Below are 23,136 nucleotides of genomic sequence, written 5' to 3' on the forward strand. Positions count from 1 at the left end.
CATATCTCACGTATTTAATAATCATTCCTAAATCTTTCAATACATAGGTCTTAGGTATTTTTTATATTTCAATAAAAATAATGTGCAGAATTATAGTTAACATTAAAAATATAAAATTTTGTTAAAAAGCAGCTTAATGCAACATTAGTCAGAAAAATAATTTGAATCCGACTGAGCAAATACAAAAATATAGAGCAATCCAATACCCAAACTTCATTATTTACATTTCATACGTTTCTTTTTCGAGTCTAAATTGATGGGATCTAGATTAAATGTAAGGCTTGTCCGACATTTTTATGACAATCGTTTATCGCAATTGCAATAGGTTAGATTAATATCTTGTATCAATTTAGTTCAGAATAAATTAACGCAGAATGTATGTATACGTTGTGGAATTCTTTTTCTCTCTAAGCCGCAAAGATATCAATGGATTGCAAATTAAATCTGGCGAATCTTGAGCGTTCGCAATCTACGTAAAAATAGTTACATAAAGTTACTCGTACACAGAGGATTGTAGACGGTTAGTTGGTAAGAATCTCGATTTCAGACAGGCGCTAAAGAAAAATTACATCATCATGTGCGTATTTGTTCACGCGATTACTTGTAATTAAATTGAGGTACGATGGCGGTAGATGAATTATATAATATATTGTAATTTTTATAATTATTTATGTAGTATATATTATATAAATATTATAGTAAGTTCACTAAACAATTGAGAAAAATAATATTTATTCTCTTACTATTGTTATCTGCATTCTTGGCTTATTGCACAGTCTCATGCATTACAATAGTGAAAAATGCGATAATCTATAAATTAATAGTCGAATTTGCGCAAGAATAGATAAGTCACCGTGTATATATCTTCTCTGTTATTTGTTTATTGGTCCGACGTTTTTAAATATGGACAAGGAAGAGCGCATCTACTACAAATACATACATATGCCGTGCCATATTATATTCAAGTTCTAAAACATGCAGAAAAGTCTGATCGTCGAGAAACCATAAACTGTTCTCCGTCCACTCATTCGAAGACTGAAAAAGAAGCGCTGATGTATGATGACGTAACGCATTATCAACTATATTCAGAATACGATCCATTGTACATCTGTAAGGATTAAACAAACAAATCTACGAAGGATGGTATCGTAGTCTATTTCTGAGATTCGTCCATGCGATGGAAGGTCCTCATGTGTCTGCGAATGCAGTAGGAGTAATTGCTGCGGAAGTTGCAGAGCTCGCAAAAGAACTTGAGGGACCCGGTGTTGTGAACGTTTCTCACGTGTCTCTCCATGTTCGCCTTGTACATACTCTTGTAAGGGCAGAAGGAGCAGGAGAACGTGGTGTTACGCGGATTCAATTTGCAACCGAACTGTATATGCCTCTTTAACAGACTCTTCGGTAGGAAGACTTTCTTGCAATGAGGGCATACGTGTCGCTTGTGCATGAGATACGTGAAATCGTAGTTATTCGCACCGCTGTAGCCTGAAACATATGAAGGAAGCTACGATGTAGCTGTGTTCGCCTTATGGGGACAATTACAAACAATTGCTCGCATAAAAGAGGCCTACGATTGTCTAATCGCCGTGAACTGTCACATAGTATGTAACTGATCAATGCGATCATACGTCATACAAGCCGAATGGCAACTATTTCTATAAATTTAAACAGCTTCGATTTTAACATCTCAGCTATTTTACAGGATTAAATAAAAAAAGAATTAATTAAACAATACCGGCCACGACATATAAGGCTCGTGAGCCATAACATATAAAGTCCGAAATTTGATTTTGCTCAACGTCGAAAGCAAAATATGCACGAGATCCCTGAAAATTGTTAACTTTAATCAAATAATCCACCTTATTACATCGTTTAATTATCACGGCAACACTAATCTATATGTACATATTAAGATATGGTTGCATCGGTAAAGCGTAAATGAATACTAAGATAGCCAAATTAAAAAAAAATAAATCAAAACCAAATGAGGGAGGAATCGGAAAGATTTCTATACGTAACTCACTAAACATCGCTCATTATTCACTTTTCATGATATTGTATCATTTTATAATATACATATTTCTGATATGTCAGAAAATGCACTGACGTTTAGTAGACTGGACTTCAGATATTACATATCTGACATTTAATATACATTTTGCTTAGGGGATGTATGTTAATGGTATACACTGATACATGTTATCTGATATGTACCGATTGCAAAACAGATGCATCGTTTACAGTGCGTACATAAATTTTCTTCGAACGTGCTACAAAATCAACAATTGTCTGTAGGAGATCGGGATGCGTATCGGTATACGGAACTCGCGTTCCTCCTCAGCATCATTGCAGTATCATATGCACGTGCAATATGTTCCCAAGCAGTTGATATATCCGCAGGTTACGCAGAAAGGCTGGGCGGCATGTCGCATACGGTGCTCAGGTGACGTTGGAGACTTGCTTTCCATATTTTACCCTAGGCTTGTCCTGATCCTCCTCGAGATCCTTAGGTCGCCGGCACAGCCGGATAAAATCCTACAAATTAGATGCAAGAATATTAGAATAGTCAGAAGTCACTTTCGAGGAGAACTCGAGAGGAAAATTTCTGCGTTCTCCGATAAAAGTCAGCGAAACCTGTAACGAAAACGAGGTACAACGATACACCCATGTACATGAACATCGAAATGAACACGTTGCATATTTATTACGAAATATCTGAAATGAAAAATAAGATTTTTACTTCGCCTTCGTTGTTTTCTTAAATACAGCCAAACTCAATTTAAATTCGAGGTACTTAGGAAGTGGGAATTGGAGGTATCTTTGCTAATACAATTGCAACTATATTAATACAATTTTATTACAAATAAGTCGTAACAATTGTAACTTAAGTAAGATTGAGTAAGACAAATTAAGTAAAATTTCTCCCGCGATTAAAATATTTTATTTAATTTATGATTTATAACACGATAATTCAACGTACAAAGTTAATTAAACAAATTAAATTATATTTATAATACTAAGATTTAATAATAACTCTTAATAGCAAAACGTTTAACTCAAAGTTCTTCTAACCTTATTCGGCAAGCGAGTGCGGACTTGTGTGAAAATTTCATGTCACTGGTCGTTCAATTCTTTATTTAAATAAAAGAGAGAAGAACAAGACTTTTACCCCAATTACAATTAATTTTGTTTTCTAAAATACGAGGATTATTCGAATGTTAAACTTTCAAGAAAATGGATGCGCTTTTGCGAAAGTGCATTCGCGTTTAATCGAAAATATATTTCTACACTCTGTATCGCCCCTTCGCCATGCTGCAACCGTAATTGTGACTTTAACGCATCTCCATCCTCGATGTGGGAACCGCATGCTCGCGAGCAATGTGATACTTCAACAGGGTGGGTATCCTGGCTCTGTGGGAGCAGTATGGACAGGGGTAGAGCGGTTCCATCTGGCAGAAGTAGTTCATGTGCCTTCGCAGATTACGCCAGTCGCTGTACCGTTTCGCGCACTTGAGGCATCGCAGCTCGACCTTGCAGAGTCTCCAGACGTCACGCGGCAATCCGTCGCAGAATCGTCGCTTGGCTGAAACATGATCAGAGTCTCATGTAAGCATAATGACAAACGTTTGCGGAACAGAGTGAATAAGATAGGATACGAGGAAAAGAGAGGATAAGATAGAATTATACAGGATAATCTGACAATACAGGACTGAACCTGATGGTCCTTTCAAATCACGAACATTGACTCATTATCTCGTTCACTCCAATCTCATAACAAGAAGATCTCTGACTGATCAAATACAATTACCAAGAACAGCGTCGAATGCAGCGTGTCTCCAAGAACCTTAAAAAATAAAGGAAAAAAATAGAAAATATAAATAGAAAGAGATGTTCATTTGGAAAAGTCAATTCTCAAAATTGTTCTTCTCTACTCAGCTTTATCTCGGATGCCTATTTCAAGATGCTTTATCGCAAAACGCAAAATATTTTTGTACATGACAGACAACGATGGACAAATGGGCGCACGACAGAATCCTCAAATTCAAGTGCTTCAAAGAGAAAAGAGAAAACTGCAGAATTCGGAGAGACGTGTCGCATTTTCTTTTTTTTTTCACGACCAGAAGGAATTGCACTCAAGAGAGATTACAAGCGAACGGATTTCCCTCTGCATACGATCGCAGAAACGAGTTATATCCCGAAGAACGTGGAGAAACGGAAGAAGATATTCCCCTGAAGTGTCACAGCTGATGGAACGTAGTGCGCGGCCTGTCGCAAAATAGCCGGAGACACTTAATGAAACAGCGGGGCGTGTGTAAACCGTATGATTTTATTATGCATAAGTAACATTTTACAGAACAACAAAATTTCGTCGTAGGTTGTACTCCCTTCGTGTATCGCAAGATATACAAGATATATCCGTAACGTATATATATTTAACGTATTGCTCAATGCAAACGAACGTTCCGCAAATTCAGATTCAGATTCATATGCAGATGCGACGATTGTCTTATGAATGTTTCTCATGAACGTTTCTCTATTTATCTCCTTTTTCCTTCGCTTACTTCTTATCTAAACATGACGCATCAATAAGAATAAAATTCTCTTAAAATTGACTTTACATTAAAGAAATTTTTTTAAATCAGTAATTTGTTTTTAACAATAATCTTCACAGCCGAAACGCACAAATGTAACAAATAATTTCTGATTCATCGCAGATGTACGAAAATTAGATTTAGCCATCACAAATGGAGGTAAACCGCGTGTTTACCTGTTTTCATAATTTTACTCGACATTGTACATCGCTCGAAAACCACCTTATCGAGTTTAATTCGAATCGCAACGCTCGTATGTCACTAAAAAACTTTCTTAAGTGCACCATTGTGTATTATCTTAGCCTAAATCCCCTCCGTTGTATCAGTGTAGTAAATAAGTGGTGAGAAGAAAAAACTGTCCCGAGTAATTAGCACAGTGTTAAAGTACCGAGATACTCGAGTTAGAGACATAAGAAGACCTGTGTACATCCTACTTTTACGCAAAACCTACAGTAGCGTGTGCGACGATGAACTGGTCGTCGCTACGGATTGAGATTCACGCTTCGCAATTCAAAACTCAAAGCGTATTCCGCCTCAAACGCATAAAACGGGAAAGCGGATAAAACGTAACGTCAAACATCTACGCTACATGCTGACAGATACTGACAAACGCGCGATATTCTCGCTCTAGCAACACTCTGAAAAATCAATAACGAAGCATACTTGTGCGCTATGCTGCAATATATTATCGATGTGCACGTTACAAACACTTATAAGACACTTTTTGAGAAAAGAGCACGTAAAATCGTTTCCAGATGCAGCATCTTATTCCTCATTGTTATCTTCTGACGCGTCGCTAATTACTTCTCCTCTTATCATCTCTTTCCGTACTTAGCATTACAGCGTAACGCTCAAACAGATAATCGCGAACAGTCTTAAACTTTACCTTACGTAAGTGTAACGCACATAAATTGTAACTTAACGTGATCGAGTCGAAGAGTTCAGATTTCTGTAATTCGATAGCTCGCCAAAGAATTTCATTCACGCGAGTTCCATTATAGAACTGCTTTTCGAGCTTATCAAATATATGTGAAAACCGAAATCCAAGGAAAAACTGTTTCTACGGATAATTATTTGCCAATTAGTGCAAATCTGTGATGTGAAAATTATAGCAACTAATAACTGTTTCATAATCATGAGAGAAATAATGTGGAATTTCCAAAAATACAAGTGACATTTTATCTCTTAAAAAAAGTATTAATTGTTAAACGGGAATAATTTTAACTGTGCAGTGTTCCATAAAATATCAAATGATAAAAATTTTTTTTTTAATTCGAAAGAATAATACTAAGAACCGTGACAGGGTGTTAATGTCTAAATAATTTTTATTATACATTTATTGCGAAAAATATATTTTTGTTTCGACCACTGAGACCTGAGACTGGCGAAACGCCAGCCTAGTGAGTAGAAAGTTCCAGCTTTGTATCCTGACTGAAGTAATATTTTTCGCAATAAATTAATAGTATAATAAAAATTATTTAGAAGTTAACACTCTGTCACGACCCTTAGCCTCATTTTTTCAAATTTGTGTCTATTACATATCAGCTTTTTAAATTTCATGAACTTTATTTAATCAAAAGCAAATTAATAAAATTGAAAAGATAGTCAATAAAAATATAAATAATTCTCATTTTTTATTAATGATTTAAATTTTCATAGTATTATTATATGTGACAAAATTTATCGTGAATTTCGTAGTTTATAGTCGTGATTAACAACATATTTCACCTATCTTATCAAGGCCATCTTTAAACTAATGTTCTTGTGTCATAGTACATTCTTTCATCATTTATACTAGCGAAGAAGCTGCAATGTAACGATAGAAAGTTACTTTGAGGGCACTATATGTGCATAAGAGAGACCAAATATGTCGCCTATCTTGACGTAATCCAAGAAATTCTTATTAGTGATATCTATATATAAATGTACAGTGCAACAAAGTTTTATATTTCACAAAAATATAAATATGATATAAAATTTTAACATAATTTTGACAATTTATGACTGTTTACATAAAATTCGCGCTAAAAAAAAGATATGTTAAATGTGCATGTAAAGGTGCATGGTATTATATAATATTATACAACCCATACAGGTTTGTTGAATAACGTTATATAATATAATGATTAACAACATCACGATAAACGGAATAAGATTACTAATCACGAGACACGGTAGTGTCTCGCGCCAAGTATAAGCGAAAAGTTTAAATTGACCAGCTAAAATAAAGATAACATGAGCACTTGTATGTTAAAAATTGAGCAGCAATGTATTCTTCATAATTTCTTTTACTTTTACTTATTTTATAACTTTTATTCATTAAAAGGATCAATTTTAAAAGATTGATACCAAAGTTTTGTTATCATAAAATATCTAGTCACACACAAAAACCCAATTCTTCATACAGAGAAATTTAGAAGAAGAAATCTAAATTACTTTTTGACCAAGGAAAAATTTTCAAAGGACTCGTACTTTACCGTTTGAAATGATGTCTGAACTCTTGTTCCTAACGAAAAGGATATTTCTAAAAGTTTAAAAGCGAATCTTATCGGCTTTCCTTAAAACCTAGTACGCTCGTGATCATCCGAACGCGATAATTTGAGAAAACCTTATTAATAACGACATGGGACGCTTATCATAACAAAACTTTCTTCACGAGGAACCTTTTCGTACACTAAAATTGTCCCGAGATATCACTTTTTTCTCAAATAGCGAAAAAATTCAATTCCTAATCGATTTAAAGCTCATTTTCTTTACTTTTTTCTCAAGGAACTATTTGCTTACTCTGAAGTAGCACTTTTTCACCCAATCTCGTTTACCCAATATATTTTTTAAACGATAATTGAGCTCTCACTTTCATTTCATTTGAGAATTGTTTTTCAATAAGAAAAAAACTTTCCAAAGCAACAATAACTACTGATGCTTCTTGTGTCTAATTACACCCAGTCGTCTCACATTCTTTCAATCGACGGATTTCTTGGCAAGAATAAATTTAGCAGCGCCATTTCCGGCGCCACGTAACCTGCTCGCGCGATCCTCCTGCGCTTCGCGCGGATTGTTGTTTATTACAAAGCAGTGTGTTGTTGGTCTACTTCGATATGCACATCGATTTCTCGGAACCAAACCCGGAATCAATGCTACCTTTTTCGGTATGCTTTTTCTTCAGATGCCTGCTCAAGCTGCACTGCTGGGTGAACTTGCTCTCGCAGAAAATGCAGCGAAATTGGGGGTCCACACGGCACTCGAATCTATAATGACGCGACAGGCTCCCCTGGGATTCGTATCTCCTGCCGCAAAAATTACACTTCCACTTGCCATTGATGTTGCGAACCTTGCCACAGACGGTCTTGCGATGGCGATCCAGGGTGTATCTGTGGGAGAGACCCTTGCCGCAATCAGGGCACATGTACATCTTGCGTGTCTGCGATCTCCAGATGCACGAGTTCTGCGTTCCAAACGTTACAGGCATTACAGATGCTACAGGCACTGCAGGCACTGCAGGCGCCTCAGGCTCTGCATGCTCTAAAGACATAGGCGTAGAGGCTGGCGGCAGATGATGGCAGCCGGTTTTGAAGTTGGTGGTGAGATCAATCGCAGCCATAGGCGATATCGACGAGTTTCGAAGGAATTCCGAGAATTTGGACTTGTTATCTGAAAATCAAAGTGGCGATGTTAAGGGGGGTCGTGATGGGATCGGGTTTAGGCAGAAAAGACAAAAAAAATAAAAGCTTTATTATTATACATAAGGAAGGACGGACACAGCGGGATGAATACGACCAGTTCGAAATATTTAGAAAATCGCGGATTTTTTGATTAAAGATTAATCAAGCTGTTAGTTTATGGTGAACTGTAAATAAATCTGAGTACATCGAGTCTCGCGGGTGGTGAGAAACTTATCGTAAATCGATAAGAAAAAAAGGAGATCGAAAATCGAAAAGATTGACGAAAGAGGAATACGCGTAGAAATAGTTTTCAAAACTAGAACGATCGATGCGCGGATTATCTAAGAATGCATGAAATTAAATAACAGAAGTTTAACGCACGAATTAAAAGAACACGCGATTTCGCAACTTCAGTTATAGACGGGATGGACGCGGGAGAACAGAAAGAATGGTATATTTTTTATAATAATAGTTGTAAATACATACCACAATACGTGGTGACAGTATGGAGTTCCCGGCATAGGACGGCGCCGAGAAGAAAATTAAGAATGGCATATGTGTCGCAATAATAATAAAGACTTTAAATGCATTTTGATTACAACTACAGATTTCAAGAAATATTGATAATAAATATTACAAAACGTTACAAAAGTTAAAAAAATGTTTCTGGAAGAACTCGTTTTAAAGCGATTGGGAAACATGGAGGCAACAAATGACCTCGTATTATTTACTTATTTATTGTTTTGATCTAGGCACGAAATTTTACCTGCGTCTACAACTCTATTAACGATCTGCGATCCAGTCTGTAAGAGTCGAATCGCGCGGATCATATATTGTATTTATAGCCATGTTTTTCGTGCGATGATCTTCGGGTGTGCATAAGGTTCGCTGTGTGGTTTGGGGTGTACACGTTACAAGTTTTACTTAATCTTCTAAGGGGTGCTAGAATCTTCGACGGTAGACTACGAACAATCTTCATGAGAAGACACGGGAGGTCATACAGTCATTTAAACAGGCTTGTGCACTTGAGTCACTCTTCACGGAGATGTCGTCGCAGGACTTTTCGCTTCCGAGGTGACAGCCGGGACAGCCGCGCGTTCCAAGAGCGGACGATCTTCGCTAGCGAGACGACGGCGAGTTCTTCATTTGAGGATCTTCCGAATGCATTGCTTCTTCGGCGGCTGATAAAAGTTGTGGTTCTGCATCAGGTGACGGCGCAGACTGACGTTCTGCGTGAAACTGCGCCCACACAGATCGCATCTGAAGTTTCTGCGGCCACCGCACTCGTACCTCAAATGCTTCGACAGGCTGGGCTTGAACTTGTAACCCCGGCCGCACTGCGGACACTTGAGGGCGAGGTCCTCGTCCTTCAAATAATTCGAGTGTCGCGACTTTCGGGGCGCAGCAACGGTCATCCAGCCCATACCTGGAAGAAGACGAAGATGACAGTCGTGTTAGTCGTGAGCTCACCCTGCTGACCGAGATCGCCAGACGCGAGTCTTAACGATCGACACCTGATCCGCGCTAGCCCGCGACCACGTTTCGACACCTCTCGATTTCTCGAGAAAGGGCACGAAAAGGAGTTTGACGCGTCGTCGAAAATTTCATCCGATCGATCGAACGATCGGCTGAATAACTCAATTGCACACTTAAAGCGACATCGAGCCGCTTAATCTGTCTTCAACGATTGAATCTATTAATCATTGATTAATGACTAACTTGTCAAGGGAGAAAAAGGAGGGATCAAACGGATGGATTATTTTAAGCTGGAGAGTCATGGTCGATCACATATCTTCTAGTTTCTTAGGAATCGTGATTAGGATCTGGGATGTATCTATAACGGTAAACGGTCTACAACATGAGATTAGGTTCTGTCCCATTGACGATGTCGATATTATGGACCCCCGTTAAGTGCCGTTGTAGGCTCGTTTTCTGGGTGAAACTTTTGCTGCAGTAGTAGCACGGGAAATAGCGTTTTCCGCCGCATTCCCATTTCATGTGCCTGCGCAGATTGCAGAGCATCGTGTAGCCCCGTCCACATTTCCGACACGTAAAGCGGGATCCCAAGAAACCTGCTGAATGAAAGAAAAAGTTACTCTGAGGATGCGTCCGTGCGCGTGCGATACATCGACGGACGAGCGATTGGTTTTTTTTTTCGTGGGGCGAAATTCTAGATTGTTCGAATGCGGGTGATGAAGAGATCACGTTCCTCGTAAAAAAATAATAATCGTAAGCATCGACAAACTTAAGCACGACTCTCGTCACAGCATTTTTGCATCGTTTGATAAAGAACTTTATTAAGCATGCAAAAATTACAGCGAGAATATTTTATCAATCAGACAAACGCTCGAGTGGATGGCTGTGGATTTTCATTTTTCCTACGTGAACAAGCCTCAAGGTACCGATTCGTTCATCATAAGAGCAATGCCAGAAACATCATTCCGTTTTCCACAAGCATTTGTCATGGATAAAATTCTCTTTGGATTCATACTCTATGTGTGTAAGTGACGAAACAGATTCTAAGAAAGTAATATAATGTATTGGAAAATGTACTAATATGATGTATTATCAACTTGCTCTTTTCAAGCTGAAACATTATTACGTAATATTTTCAATATAATGTATTATTACACATTATTGCATATAGGTAAAGATTTTTTTTAACTTTGGTAACTATAAAAAACTACAGAGGTTAACAATGCCCGAAAAATTTATACAAAACGTTCTTCACGTTGTTGCGCGAGTTTCATGGCGAGTTTGATGTCTAGTCTATCTTCAACCCGATGATACTCCGATCTTTGGGATGCGTTTTTGGCACAGGTTCTTCCAATTCTCCACTTGTCCTCGGCATCATCTTCCCGCGGAGCCCTCTTGCACGTTGCTCTTATTGATAGACGAATCGATCGTACATCTTCCTCGGGTTGCTATATCTCTTCTTTACGGGCACCAAAACGTTGTGATGATGCGTCAAGTGCCTACGCAGACTGACGTTCTGTGTGTACTTGTTCGGGCAGAGGTGACAGGAGAACCTGCGTTGACCGCCGCACTCGAAGCGCACGTGTCTTGCCAAGTTGTGCTTCAGTGAGTACCTTTTCCCGCAGGCGGAACACTGGAGTGTCTGATCTTCAGCGTTGCCGGGAGACCTCGCACTCGTTCTAACTTTGGCGATCTTCGTGGGCGTGGCGTAAGCTTTTCGACCGTAGGCCGCAGGATTTTCTGGAGGCTGGAAGCTCTCGTAAAAACCTGAAAAAATAATGTTCATGCGCTGATTAGTACGTGGAATCGCGAAACGGAGCTCGCACACTGTTCTTCCCCTCGTTTTATGTGATTTATGGAGCCCAGTGGATGACCGTGGAACAATCTGGCAATCGTATCTGTCCTCAAGTACAGACATTCTGCCTTGAAGAAATATATTTCGCAGAGCTACTTACAATCAATAAATATCGTACTTACATGATTCTTATATTTTATTCTAAAGATGTCGGTCACAATTTCCGACTGCATACAATTATCTTGAAAGAACATGTAACATAAATAATAAATAGCAAAATTAGATTCTTGAAATAATTCAGCTTTGATTCTTCCACAAAAGAAGTCTGACAATTTATGTCTTCAAATTCAAGACAAATACCAGTCTAAACTATACTTCCATTTCGGAAAAATCAACTATAAATTTTTCAAGAATATAACCATGCTATTTTTAACGTACATTTTGGAAGGTTTCAAACCAAAAGCTACACTTTGAAAGCGAAACGAGATAAAAAATTTACAAGAAGAAATCTGAAATTCTGTATTTATTGTATACACAGAATATCTTTAAGTTTCGCAAAACAATAGTAAGAAACTTTGTACAATTTCACAGACTAGATTTAAACAATTTTTATTTGTCAGAACTCATCGAAGTTTTGCACGTTGAAGAAATATAACCGATGCAACAGTCTAAAAAATCACAAATCAAAGGGTTATTAAAAGGACTAATCATGCGTCAACCTGTTACAAAAATAAAGCCTACCAACAGTGCCGTTAATCGGCTACGATAATATCAATAATCTACAACTATTATGCTTCTGTTTCACACCATGCGTCGAACTTCGCCGAACAAATTCAGTTGCGTACTTTATTAACCATCGTAATTGGAATAAAAACTTCCTTCTAATGAGTATAGAGAAAACTAAGGATTGGCAAATTGTCTTTGTATTAGACAACGCGTCCGATTTGTTGTTAAAGCGACACGGCTAATTGTTCGCCAATATAAACTCTTTCGCGGGGGCACGATAACGTTGTGTGCGTTCAGCATATGCTGTCGCAATTTGCCGTTTTGGGTATATCTAGAAGGACACAGCGAGCATGCGAAGTGCTTCTGCCCGCCGCATTCGTATCTCAGATGTTTCAGTAGATTGTGTCTTATTTGATACGTTCTGCCGCACTGATGGCAAGTGAAGACCACATTATTCTTGAGGGTTTCATCTACGAAGCCCCGCGTGGCAACCGACAGCGGCTCTGCAAAAGAAGAATAGTCGGTTAGTATCGAGCGCGGTAAATGCAACCAGGGTTTCTCGAATCAACACCAATAACACGTATTTCTGACTGCGACTCCTGGTAGCATTTTCTTCAAGATGGGGAGGGAACAATAAATCGTGCACGATCGTCTATCAAAAATTTATTACAAGTTACATATATATCGCATGTCTCTCTCAGGCAAATTTTCTGAACAACTCAGTCGAGATTTTATTATGCACTTCAGCCTTGTTTTCAAAACTTTCGTCAACGATTTGTTTCTTAAATTGGAGATTTATATGTTGATAAATTGAAACATTACCTACATATTACAAGTTCAACATTTTGCAATATGTGAATGCTTCATTGAGGAGGCCTTTTAGCATCATTCTTTGATTCTTTACATAAAACCTACGTTTCTCCTAAAAATAGGTACATATTAAAAAGTACAATAATAGATAGATACATCTAAAGTCAAACCTAATAATGTTTAAGCCTGAGACAAACTAACTAATTAATAAAATACAAAGTCGGTATAAAAAGTTTCTGCCCTCTAAAAGTCAATCAGTGAATGAGCACTGAAAACGGTGAATATTCACTGATTCACAGTTACAATGCACCGATTGACTTTTAGAGAGTTGTAATCATTTCGAGAAACTAATGGGTTTTCAATTTCGAACTATTGTATGTATGTTTTCCCATTCAACCACAATATATATGTTTTCTACTTTATAACTACATATCAAACTGTATTTTTTTTTCAAAATTTTTTTATTCGGAGATTTTTCGATCAAGAAATCGTGAATTCGCGAGAATATCTTTACTCAGTCTAGAGGAACTGTGGACAAATCAGCAGTTAATGTGATCCGTCCGTCAAAAACATTAATCCTATTGCTAAAATTATCTAAATTGTCCGAAATCTGGATGTTCCATTGTAAATTTTATACGCTTAGGTACCGAGAACTTTGGCGGCATATAGAGATTGTGTCTCTGTAAAAGATGACGACGCAGACTGATATTCTGCGTGTACTTAGACGGGCACAAGTGACACATAAAGTTCCTCTGGCCGCCGCACTCGAATTTCATATGGGTCTTCAGGTTGCGCTTCATCTTGTACGTTCGCCCGCATTGCGGGCACACGAGCGGCGTTAGCGGCGTTAGCGACATCAATGGCATTGCGTCTTGCGGCTCCCGCGATCCGTACGTGGGTCCTGTAAACAAGAAAGGAACAATGTTAGAGTATTTCTTCACGCTTGAGACGCCGTGCGAGACACGACTGACGTAACTGAAGTCGACTCTTGCTCGCGAGGCTGGACAGGATAGACACCTCCAAGAGCGGCAGAACAAGATCAATTGCATGCACGATCCGGCGTTCAGTTACTTTTCGCACACGCGAACACTTTGCATTCCTTCGGTTCCACGTTATGCACATTGCGACAATATATGTCAAGAGTACAATATAATATGTGAGACGCGCCCATAATTTGTTCCAATGAAAGAAAACGTTTCTCTCTCCTCGCGTGTAACGAGAAACAGATGATCTGTATGAAGGATCTCATTTCTCCTGAGTTTCATTAAATTTATTTGATTACTTTATACACACATAATACTATAATATATACAGATAATTGGCAATCAAAGAAACACAGTAGTTATAATAATAAAGTTGCTTTTTGCTTTGGTTTGAGAAACAACGCTGTATCGCACTAATTTCCAGAGGTAATTGATATATTATAGTTTCCTTCGTATTCATCTTACAGTCTGTCCCAGATCTAGACTCATACTATTTGGTTTATCCTACTTACATAATTAAGACCATATTCTATTGTGTTATACATTTAATTGATTATTGTATTATATCAGTGCAGTTTCAATAGACAATTATCAAAACCACTTATCCATCACCTCACTTTTTGTACGCCTGCTAGAAAATTTAAAGTAACGTCACTACATTCGAAATCATATTTTCAAAAATGTGAGTAAAATACAATTACAGTTATAATTATGTAAAAAGAAATTTATCAGGGAAACTTGACGTGTTAACGTAATAATATTATAAAATTAGCAAAATCATAAACAAACGACATACATATTTGTTTCAACTGTTACCTACACTGAAAAAAATATTTGTAAAATTACATGATTATGCTGGGTTTTTTCCGACCCAGCATAATCATGCAATATTACTACCCACATGGAAAATTGCAGACTTTTTTCTGTAATTTTGCATGAAAATTCAAGTGTTTTTACACAAAAATAGTAATTTCACCTATATTTCACCTATATTTTACCATTAATATGTATTTTCACTTTAAGAAATCTGGAAATAAAAATTACAGTTATAATTAGGTAATTTTCCGGATTTGAACAAGTAATTTCTATATGTAAAAGTACATTAATTTTTTTCAGTGTACGTGATGCGCAGGGTTGGGAAAGTTACTTTATAAAAGTATGTAGTTAGTTACAATTTTTCGCTAAAATGTAACTAGTTACAGTAACTCAAAAAGTAACGAATCGTTACTTTGCAGTTACTTTCTTGCGATAAAAATAAAAAAATCAAATCTGCATTTGAAAGTGTCGATAAAAACATTTATGCGCAAACGCAAGGCCTAATGCGATCTGTGGAGGTTGACAAAATATATAAAGTAACTCTTAATGTAACTATTAAATTAGTTACTAGTTATCGAAAAACTGTAACTAAATTAAGTTACAGTTAGAGATGGAAAGAAAGTAACGAAGTTAAGTTACAGTTACCAAGAAAAGTAACTGTAACTTCGTTACAAGTAACGAGTTACTTCCCAACCCTGGTGATGCGTAGGATCGGTCCAAAAACAATCAAACTATTATCATCGCTCAACACTTATAACTTATTGTTAGTACTACAACTTAGTACTTACGTTATTAATTTCTTAAAAATTAACTAAATTTTCTCTTTGAAGTTCAGGGCAGGTGAAAATAATGTAACATAAGAACATGATACCTACAGCGATCGTGAAGACGATCATTGTTCACCAATCATCACGCCAATTTAATTATTTGCATAATGCACGGTAAAGTGATTAAACTACAAGATTAATTGCGAGCACAGTTTAATGCTTCGATCGTACGTGACGATCCAGATTGCTCTTCTGGGCGAATCGGCCTTTGCAGATAGGACAGATGAATTTCGGCTCCACGCCGCACTCATATTTCTGGTGTCGCCACAATGACGTGAAAAACGCATATTCGCGGCTACACCTGGCACATACATGCTTCTTCTTTTTCCTCCATTCGTCCTGGGATTGTCGCTCGTACGGCTGTCGACCCTTGTTGCACTCGAACGCCTTATGCCGCAGCAGCGAGGCTTTCAGAGCGAACGTCCGGCTGCAATCGTTGCAGAGATACTTACGGGGACCTGTTCTGCCGCTGATTACGCTGTCCTCGTTCGAGGACATCGAACGGAGACGCCTAGTGTACAACGCGATTCGCGACGTCGACGGTAAGGTGGGTATCGTCCAATTGGCCGGACTGTATGTTGCACCTGCGAATCAAGAAGAGAAGAGATGAAGTTGAGCCTCGATGATACCGGCTCGGGACTTAAATTCGCACAAGCGATATCGTTTAATTAATGGAAAGCAAAATGGTGTGCATAATACAAAACATACAATAAGATATCTCAGACATGATGCGTAATCATAATTCTTAATAAAAGATATACATCACTTTGTGAGATACCTTCACGAATATTGATCGAAAAATGAGTGGGCAGGGGAAAAATTTATTTTGGATTTATTTTAATAATATGAAATTTTATTCGACGTGAATGTTATATTTCTTATATCTCTTCTCCATGTACATATTTTACCAAGATTGAAAATAACAACATTATACAATATTAAAATTGCTAACAATGTAACTAGATATTTTATGGTGACAAAATTTTGGTATCAATCTTTTAAACTTGATCCTTTTAATGAATAAAAGTTATAAAATAAGTAAAAGTAAAAGAAATTAATATTTTTACGTAAGTATAAGAAAATTTAATATTTTTACGTAAATAGGTATACTTTTACCAAATATTTTCACCAAATAGATATATTATTCTTAAATGTTAACGCATTTATTTTAATATAAGTAAATCAATGTGACAACAACAACAAAAACAATGTACTAATAACAACCAATCCATTTTTTGCTTTTGTATACCGTTAAAAACTGATTTCTCTTTATCTTAAACATTCATTCATTATATAAAATCATATTATCATTAGTTTGCAAAATCAGAAGATAAACTAAGAATTTAATTTTTTTATTTGCTTATAACGTGACTACTTTCATCATTCCTGAATTTCGTGCATTTGCCTAGACATACTCGCCAATAAAATATAATTCACTAATACGACGAAAGAAATGAGAAATTTTACGTAAAGTCGGGATAAACATTAAACGTATTGGTCTCCTGCGCATGAAAATTTATCTCGGTATCGGTATGCGCCTCGAAAACCTGTTGGTGACCATATTGCGGATTCTGGTCCAGAAAATGTTGATGACGCGCCAGTATGTGCTTCATCAGGCTGTCCTTGTATCTGGTCCTGTGTGGACAAAAGGCGCACTTGAACTTCGGATCGACCCCGCACTCAAAATCGTGATGCCGCTTCAGATGGTGCTTGTGCTTGTAAGTTTTGCCGCAGGTGCCGCAAGTATGCTTGAATATCGCAACGTATTTCGGTTCAACTGAAACAGAAAAAAGTTTTTCAACGGTTAGTACGACGTCGCTTTTCCCGACGAGCAATGTTGATGCTTTGCGATCGGCATCGACATCCGCTTCTTCCGGGAGCGCTCGGGTGAAGATAACGCTCTCCGTTCGCACCGCGACATTCCGTCTCGCAGTGCATCGATCCATCGTCCACTTAATATTCTTAACATGAACACCAAAAGGCAAACACAAATGTTATTTGTCTTATGAGATTTATGTAATATTAATTATCCACATATCTAACAATTAAGATGGGTACCTGGCCCCCTTTTCACCCTACTTACCTTTTCGTTATTTTTATCCGATCGCTAATTATTGCCTTATATCCTAAGTGGCTTAAGGACTTGCGACTTAAAGTCTGTGCAGGGTGTAATTGATGAATTGGAGTGGAATAAGGAAGGGGATTGATTCGCAAAGAATTTTAGAGATATCGGTGTCGGAATGAGATGCAGACTTTATTAAATTCCTCAGAAAATTACCTTAGACCTAAAACGACGACCCGCTTAAGGGAATTTTTTTTCTACGTTAGCATAGCGATATAAATATGGAATGCTTTACAATTCGAACAAATCAATTAAAAAAAAGTGTACATATCGAAACATATCGGCATTGTACATGTTTGATACAATAATTGAGATTTCCTTAAATGATACTGAAGAGACTATCAATATACAGAAATCTCAAGTCACACGTTAAAATTCTTGTTTATTCTCATACTAACCCACCGTTCTACGAACATCTCGCGATCTTCGAGATCCTGGTAAGTAACTTCGACACTCGAGCGAACAGGAAGTCGGCGTTACTTAGCAGGCACGGATCGAGAGGGCTTTTATGAATCCTGATGCTTAGTGATGACCATGCGGGGTACGAAACCGTGCTTGGCGTGTTTCATCATATGCACTTGAAGATACGACTTGTAAGTCGCTCGGTACGGACAGTAGGAGCACTGATGCATCGGTTGTTTGCCACACTCGTTCATCACATGCCTCCTGAGATTCTTCATCTGGTGATAACGACGATCGCAGTTGTCGCAGGCGAAGCGACCTTGGCCACGACACCGCCGCCGATCCCTCACCGTGTGAGTCATGTAATAGTTCATCTTCGCGTAATCTGCAATCACGAAGAGCACTTTATTAATACTGGAAGTAGCACTAGTCTTCATCATCCTCGTACTTTGATGGAAAAAAAAGCATTTTATTAAATCCCTGCGATGTGTTCCTTTAAATCGGTTAAACCGAAAAACTTTGCTGAGACAAGATCCATTCAAGTCCTGTGTGTGATATCAGATAAAGCAAATAAATAATTGGAAACGGAACAGGCCCCGTTCGAGTACACTGAATCATAAAGTCTTAACGTGACGGCAAAATAACAGAAGGATGTACACAGCTATACGAGAAGATTCGTTGCGTATCTGAAAAAGTGTAATACATAACGCCACGAGCATGCAAACACAATTACATCTTCGGTGTGCATCTCGTTAAAACAGGAAACATCCTTAAAATGAATGTCTTCAGAATCTGTTCCATACTCACGCTTGGTACCTTCCATTCTATTTGCGTCATTAATTCGCAAAGTTTCTCGCCGCCCTCTTCCTAAATACACGATGAAGAATTGAGCGATTGATTTCATGTGCTTTCTAGGAATTTGAAATGGTGGTGTTAACGAGGAAATAATAACATGCGTCAACATTTCTCTCAATGTATATTGCGAAGATAAGTTCGGAGAACAATTTTCAAGAGCTGCGCCTAATGTAACAATCAATCGTTCGAACGTTTGAACATTCGGACTCATTTTGACGTGTCGTTAGCTAAGATATCGGTTTTATTTACAAATGCATAAGTTTTTTCACGTGATTGGACGCACTCTGTGGAGAGATTTCCATGCAATTAATGACAAGATCTGTCAACAATTGTAAATTAATTATATACCTTAATAAGTCAATGACTTCTTAATTTAAATAATAAAAACAAATCCTTATTAAACTGTTTTAACGCAAACATGCGACTGAACTTATTCATATTATGAAAGAAAGAACTTTTTAGTATCACGTCCTGAGAACTTAACATTGGTCCAACTTTGCAATAACAAAAAATGAAATATAAAATTTATTCTAAAAATATCAAAATATACTTCAGTGATCTACAGTGATCTACTAGATCTTTTAACTAATTTTAACTCGGTCCTTTTTAACATATAACTCAATTACAAACGTAAACGCCATTTAGGACCTGGCACAGGTGGAGATAGCTATTTAAATTACCATGTAAATCCATATACCGTATTTTTTCTAATCTGTCCTGCGCGTCGTTACTTCCAGACATATAACACAGGTTTTTCGTTAGGTGGAATCATTATCGTCAGTAAAACCTGTGTTATATGTCCGGAAGTAACGGCGCGCAGGACAGATCGGAAAAAATACGGTACATGGATTCACACAGTAATTTAATTGGTTACCTCCACCTGTGTCAGGTCCTAAATGGCGTTTACGTTTGTAATTGAGTTATAGTATCTTTTAGTAGTTTCCTATTTTTTAGTAATAGTACTACGAGAGCAGAGAGAAACCTGAGAACGGCCACGCTGATGTCTTCTTCTTCTTCTTCTTACTGTTGTTTGGCACGCTGGCGCTTTAGGTCTATTCTATTGGGTCTGTGCATAAGTCCGTGCCGAAAATCAAGTAAATTTCAAACGCAAAGTCTTTAGGGGAAAAAAAAAATTTTTCATCAACCAAATATGTTCCATTCTGTTCAATAACTTTCTGCCATTTTTCCAAAAGCATCATTATCCCTCTGTCAGAAGTCCTGAGATTTTTGGGCAAAGAAGTCATCCAAGTGCTTTTTGAGGATGTCCAGGAACTAAAGTTTTTATTATCCAAATTGTTCTGTAGCGCCCGGAATAAGTGATAGCCTGAAGGTGCTCGCTTTAATTTGTCTAAAGCCCGCTGCAGACGACGCTATTTTTCCTGCTGGATTGCTTGCAATTTAGTAAATTACTAGAAATGCTGAGTTCTGAGTGGTGCAATTATAGTAACTTATTAGATTGCAAGCAATCCAGCAGGAAAAATAGCATCGTCTGCAGCGGGCTTAATTGTGAGCAGTACTTGGTCGAATCAATCGTTTGGTTGGGTGGCAGCAGCTCATAATAGACGATTCCCTTCCAATCCCACCAGTTACAAAGCATTACTTTCTTCGGGTATAATCCAGCCTTTGCGACCGTCTGAGCAGTCTTTCCGCGCTTCAACGAGTCTTTTTCGGTTGGCATTATTGTAAACAATCCATTTTTCACCGAACAAACCATTTCCGACACACACGTTCGCTTAGGCATTCTCTCCGTACACGGCGCATATCTTCTTCTGAGTTTGCGACGCGTTTTTGCCTTTTCGGAAATAAAAAAGCGAAATGCACCGAAAATACACGTTTTCTCCTTCCATAGTCAAAATATAATTAAAATTCGTACACGACACGGATCTCGATGAGTGTGGTCTTAAAATGTCGGCACAAATGTTAGCTTCCAGAAACTGTATGATACTCTAGATGTCTGACGTATGTGCGAACTGAAAAACAACTGCGAACGACATCTTTCGGAATTTTGGCACAGACTTATGCACAGACCCAATACAGAATACAGTGATCGTAAAGCCCGTATCAGACTACGGATTGAGATTGGGATTAGATTGAAATTTGACCAATCAGAGTAAAAGTTACTGAACTTATGTTTTTTTTTAATTCTTATGTGCCCGACTGAATTGACCAATTACAGTCGATTATTCTTACGACTACGACTATAGACATAGTAAATATAGACTGAGCGTCCCAATCAATAAGCTGAAGCTTGTGAAGAGAGACGAAAGAGAGACAAAGAAAATTTAAGAAGACTTTCTTTCTCTGCCTCACCATCGAAACAATGGAGGCGCAAGCACGATTCTTTTCTTCTACGATGGTGTAAGACAGAGAAAGAAAGTCTTCTTATATCTTCTCTCTCTCTCTCTCTCTCTCTCTCTCTCTCTCTCTCTCTCTCTCTCTCTCTCTCTCTCTCTCTCTCTCTCCCCCTCTCTCTCTTCACAAGCTTCAGCTTATTCAATGGGACGCTCAGTCTATACTTACTATGTGTATAATTACGACTCTGAGACTCGCATTGTAGAGACCCCGCATAAAATACCGGCGTGGCCGCTCTCAGATTTCTCTCTGGTAGTAGTATAAATACTACTAATATCAGTATTATAAAAAAAGAGAATAAATAACATTATTCTAGAAACGATTAATCGTCAGGTAACGGGTACGGCAAATTCGGGTGTACATTTGTCACATGCTTCGTTATGCTGGCCCTGTACTTGCTCTGGTGCTGGCAGTAAGGGCACTTGTGCTTCGGCGCCTTGCCGCACTCGACCACAATATGTCGACGCAGCGATCTCTTCACTTTGTAACACCGTCCACAACGAACGCACGGGTAGACCTTCGTAGAGTTGACTTGCACCGTTATTTGGTCTTCAATTGTCCGACAATCCGACTTATTTTGCTGCGATGGCAACGCCAAAGGATCGATCTCCTCCATAGCGTTGAAGCACCATTCTGAAAGAGTTTGTGCGATTGTTAGATGGCAATTTATATTCTTCTATATATGTATATGTATAAATCATAAACTCGTTACGACCAAGTGTTCACATGTTCTTCCGATAGCAACGTCGATCCGATACATGAAGACCTAATAAAATGTACGTTTGCACTAAGGATTTATCACACAAGAAAAATTTTTATTCAATACTTGTCGCTAATAGATACAGACTTAGTAAAAATAAAGATATACCATTAGATTCATTCATATAAAATTCCAACGTGTATTAATTCATAAAGAATTAAAGAATTATATAATTATATAGTTATATAATTATATAATTTTTATTATTAAAACATCTCTATTCAAAAACCACGTTCAAGTAATCTCAGGGAATGGATCTACGATATCTCAATAAACTTTCTGCGCCGTTACATCAATTTGTGAAAGCACTTTATGATGCATTTATTATGTTCAGCAAATAGCTCCACGATTCACGAAATTGCCATTGAAAGAACAATGTTGCGGTCATTCCTACGATTATAAATTAGATTATCTTCTTTTATTCCACATATATTTTCGTAGTTGCGCTTTTCATACAGCAACATTCGATAACAAGAGCTGTCAAAGAAAAACATCTTCAATCTTTCAAAATCGAAATTACCACACCATTGCTGGAAAAAAATTTTATTCCAGAATTTTGCAAACCATATTGAAGCAGTTTTTTTCTTAAAGAAACTATAATTACATCTTAATATGAACCAGACGCCACAGGACAACTGAAACAAAATGTTAAACGAGATTGATTAAGGTCTGTCATAGCAAAGAAAGCGGTTTATTATAATTTTTATTGAAGTATCTGTATAAATAGGTATCTATAATAATACTTTGTGTTTCGCACGATGTTCACGCACATAAACATGTATAGTTGTCACGTTTTATAATTGTAACAACAAAGCCTTTACTACCCACGTTAGCGTGTGTAGTTCCTATTTCTTATTGTCGATCGTGCGTGAATGTTAATAAGTTCACTTGTATCTTTCGTGATTTATTGATTTTATTTATCGGACATTTGCCGATATCTAAAAACACACTCGATACA

At 37.6% G+C, this 23,136-nt stretch overlaps 4 protein-coding genes across 4 annotated transcripts; all 4 read right to left on the reverse strand.

Moving 5' to 3' along the window:
• Window positions 1–1,153: 1,153 nt before the first annotated feature.
• On the reverse strand, window positions 1,154–4,793 carry LOC105570113 (transcriptional repressor CTCF-like). The gene is made up of 3 exons (XM_012027078.1): window positions 4,769–4,793; window positions 3,338–3,583; window positions 1,154–1,485 (listed from the first exon to the last, which is right to left on the reverse strand). Exons 1-3 carry the CDS (start codon window positions 4,791–4,793, stop codon window positions 1,154–1,156), a joined length of 603 nt encoding a protein of 200 aa, XP_011882468.1.
• Window positions 4,794–6,867: 2,074 nt separating this feature from the next.
• LOC105570008 (zinc finger protein 2-like) lies at window positions 6,868–9,401 on the reverse strand. The gene is made up of 2 exons (XM_012026916.1): window positions 8,741–9,401; window positions 6,868–8,243 (listed from the first exon to the last, which is right to left on the reverse strand). Exon 2 carries the CDS (start codon window positions 8,191–8,193, stop codon window positions 7,681–7,683), a length of 513 nt encoding a protein of 170 aa, XP_011882306.1. The 5' UTR covers window positions 8,194–8,243; window positions 8,741–9,401; the 3' UTR covers window positions 6,868–7,680.
• A 285-nt stretch (window positions 9,402–9,686) lies between these two features.
• On the reverse strand, window positions 9,687–14,183 carry LOC105570114 (gastrula zinc finger protein XlCGF57.1-like). The gene is made up of 6 exons (XM_012027079.1): window positions 14,033–14,183; window positions 13,699–13,962; window positions 12,512–12,754; window positions 11,257–11,497; window positions 10,986–11,137; window positions 9,687–10,329 (listed from the first exon to the last, which is right to left on the reverse strand). Exons 1-6 carry the CDS (start codon window positions 14,181–14,183, stop codon window positions 10,106–10,108), a joined length of 1,275 nt encoding a protein of 424 aa, XP_011882469.1. The 3' UTR covers window positions 9,687–10,105.
• Window positions 14,184–21,552: 7,369 nt separating this feature from the next.
• Window positions 21,553–22,238, reverse strand: LOC105570007. Its single transcript, XM_012026915.1, has one exon. The coding sequence runs from the start codon at window positions 22,032–22,034 to the stop codon at window positions 21,741–21,743; it is 294 nt and encodes a 97-aa protein (XP_011882305.1). The 5' UTR covers window positions 22,035–22,238; the 3' UTR covers window positions 21,553–21,740.
• Between the last annotated feature and the right edge of the window lie 898 nt (window positions 22,239–23,136).

The sequence above is a fragment of the Vollenhovia emeryi genome, unplaced genomic scaffold (assembly GCF_000949405.1).
Source record: "Vollenhovia emeryi isolate VEMERY1.0 unplaced genomic scaffold, V.emery_V1.0 DF939122.1, whole genome shotgun sequence".
Classification (NCBI taxonomy): domain Eukaryota; kingdom Metazoa; phylum Arthropoda; class Insecta; order Hymenoptera; family Formicidae; genus Vollenhovia; species Vollenhovia emeryi.

Coding starts and splice junctions, on each gene's coding strand:
- LOC105570114 (XM_012027079.1), bottom strand. CDS start 14,183: ATGTGCATAACGTGGAACCGAAGGAATGCAAAGTGTTCGCGTGTGCGA. Junction 11,498..12,511: donor TATCGTGCCCCCGCGAAAGA/GTTTATATTGGC, acceptor TTATTTTTTCAG/GTTTTTACGAGAGCTTCCAG. Junction 10,330..10,985: donor CATGAAACTCGCGCAACAAC/GTGAAGAACGTT, acceptor TCTTTCATTCAG/CAGGTTTCTTGGGATCCCGC.
- LOC105570008 (XM_012026916.1), bottom strand. CDS start 8,193: ATGGCTGCGATTGATCTCACCACCAACTTCAAAACCGGCTGCCATCAT.
- LOC105570007 (XM_012026915.1), bottom strand. CDS start 22,034: ATGGAGGAGATCGATCCTTTGGCGTTGCCATCGCAGCAAAATAAGTCG.
- LOC105570113 (XM_012027078.1), bottom strand. CDS start 4,793: ATGTCGAGTAAAATTATGAAAACAG. Junction 3,584..4,768: donor GAGTAAAATTATGAAAACAG/GTAAACACGCGG, acceptor ATCATGTTTCAG/CCAAGCGACGATTCTGCGAC. Junction 1,486..3,337: donor CACATCGAGGATGGAGATGC/GTTAAAGTCACA, acceptor CATATGTTTCAG/GCTACAGCGGTGCGAATAAC.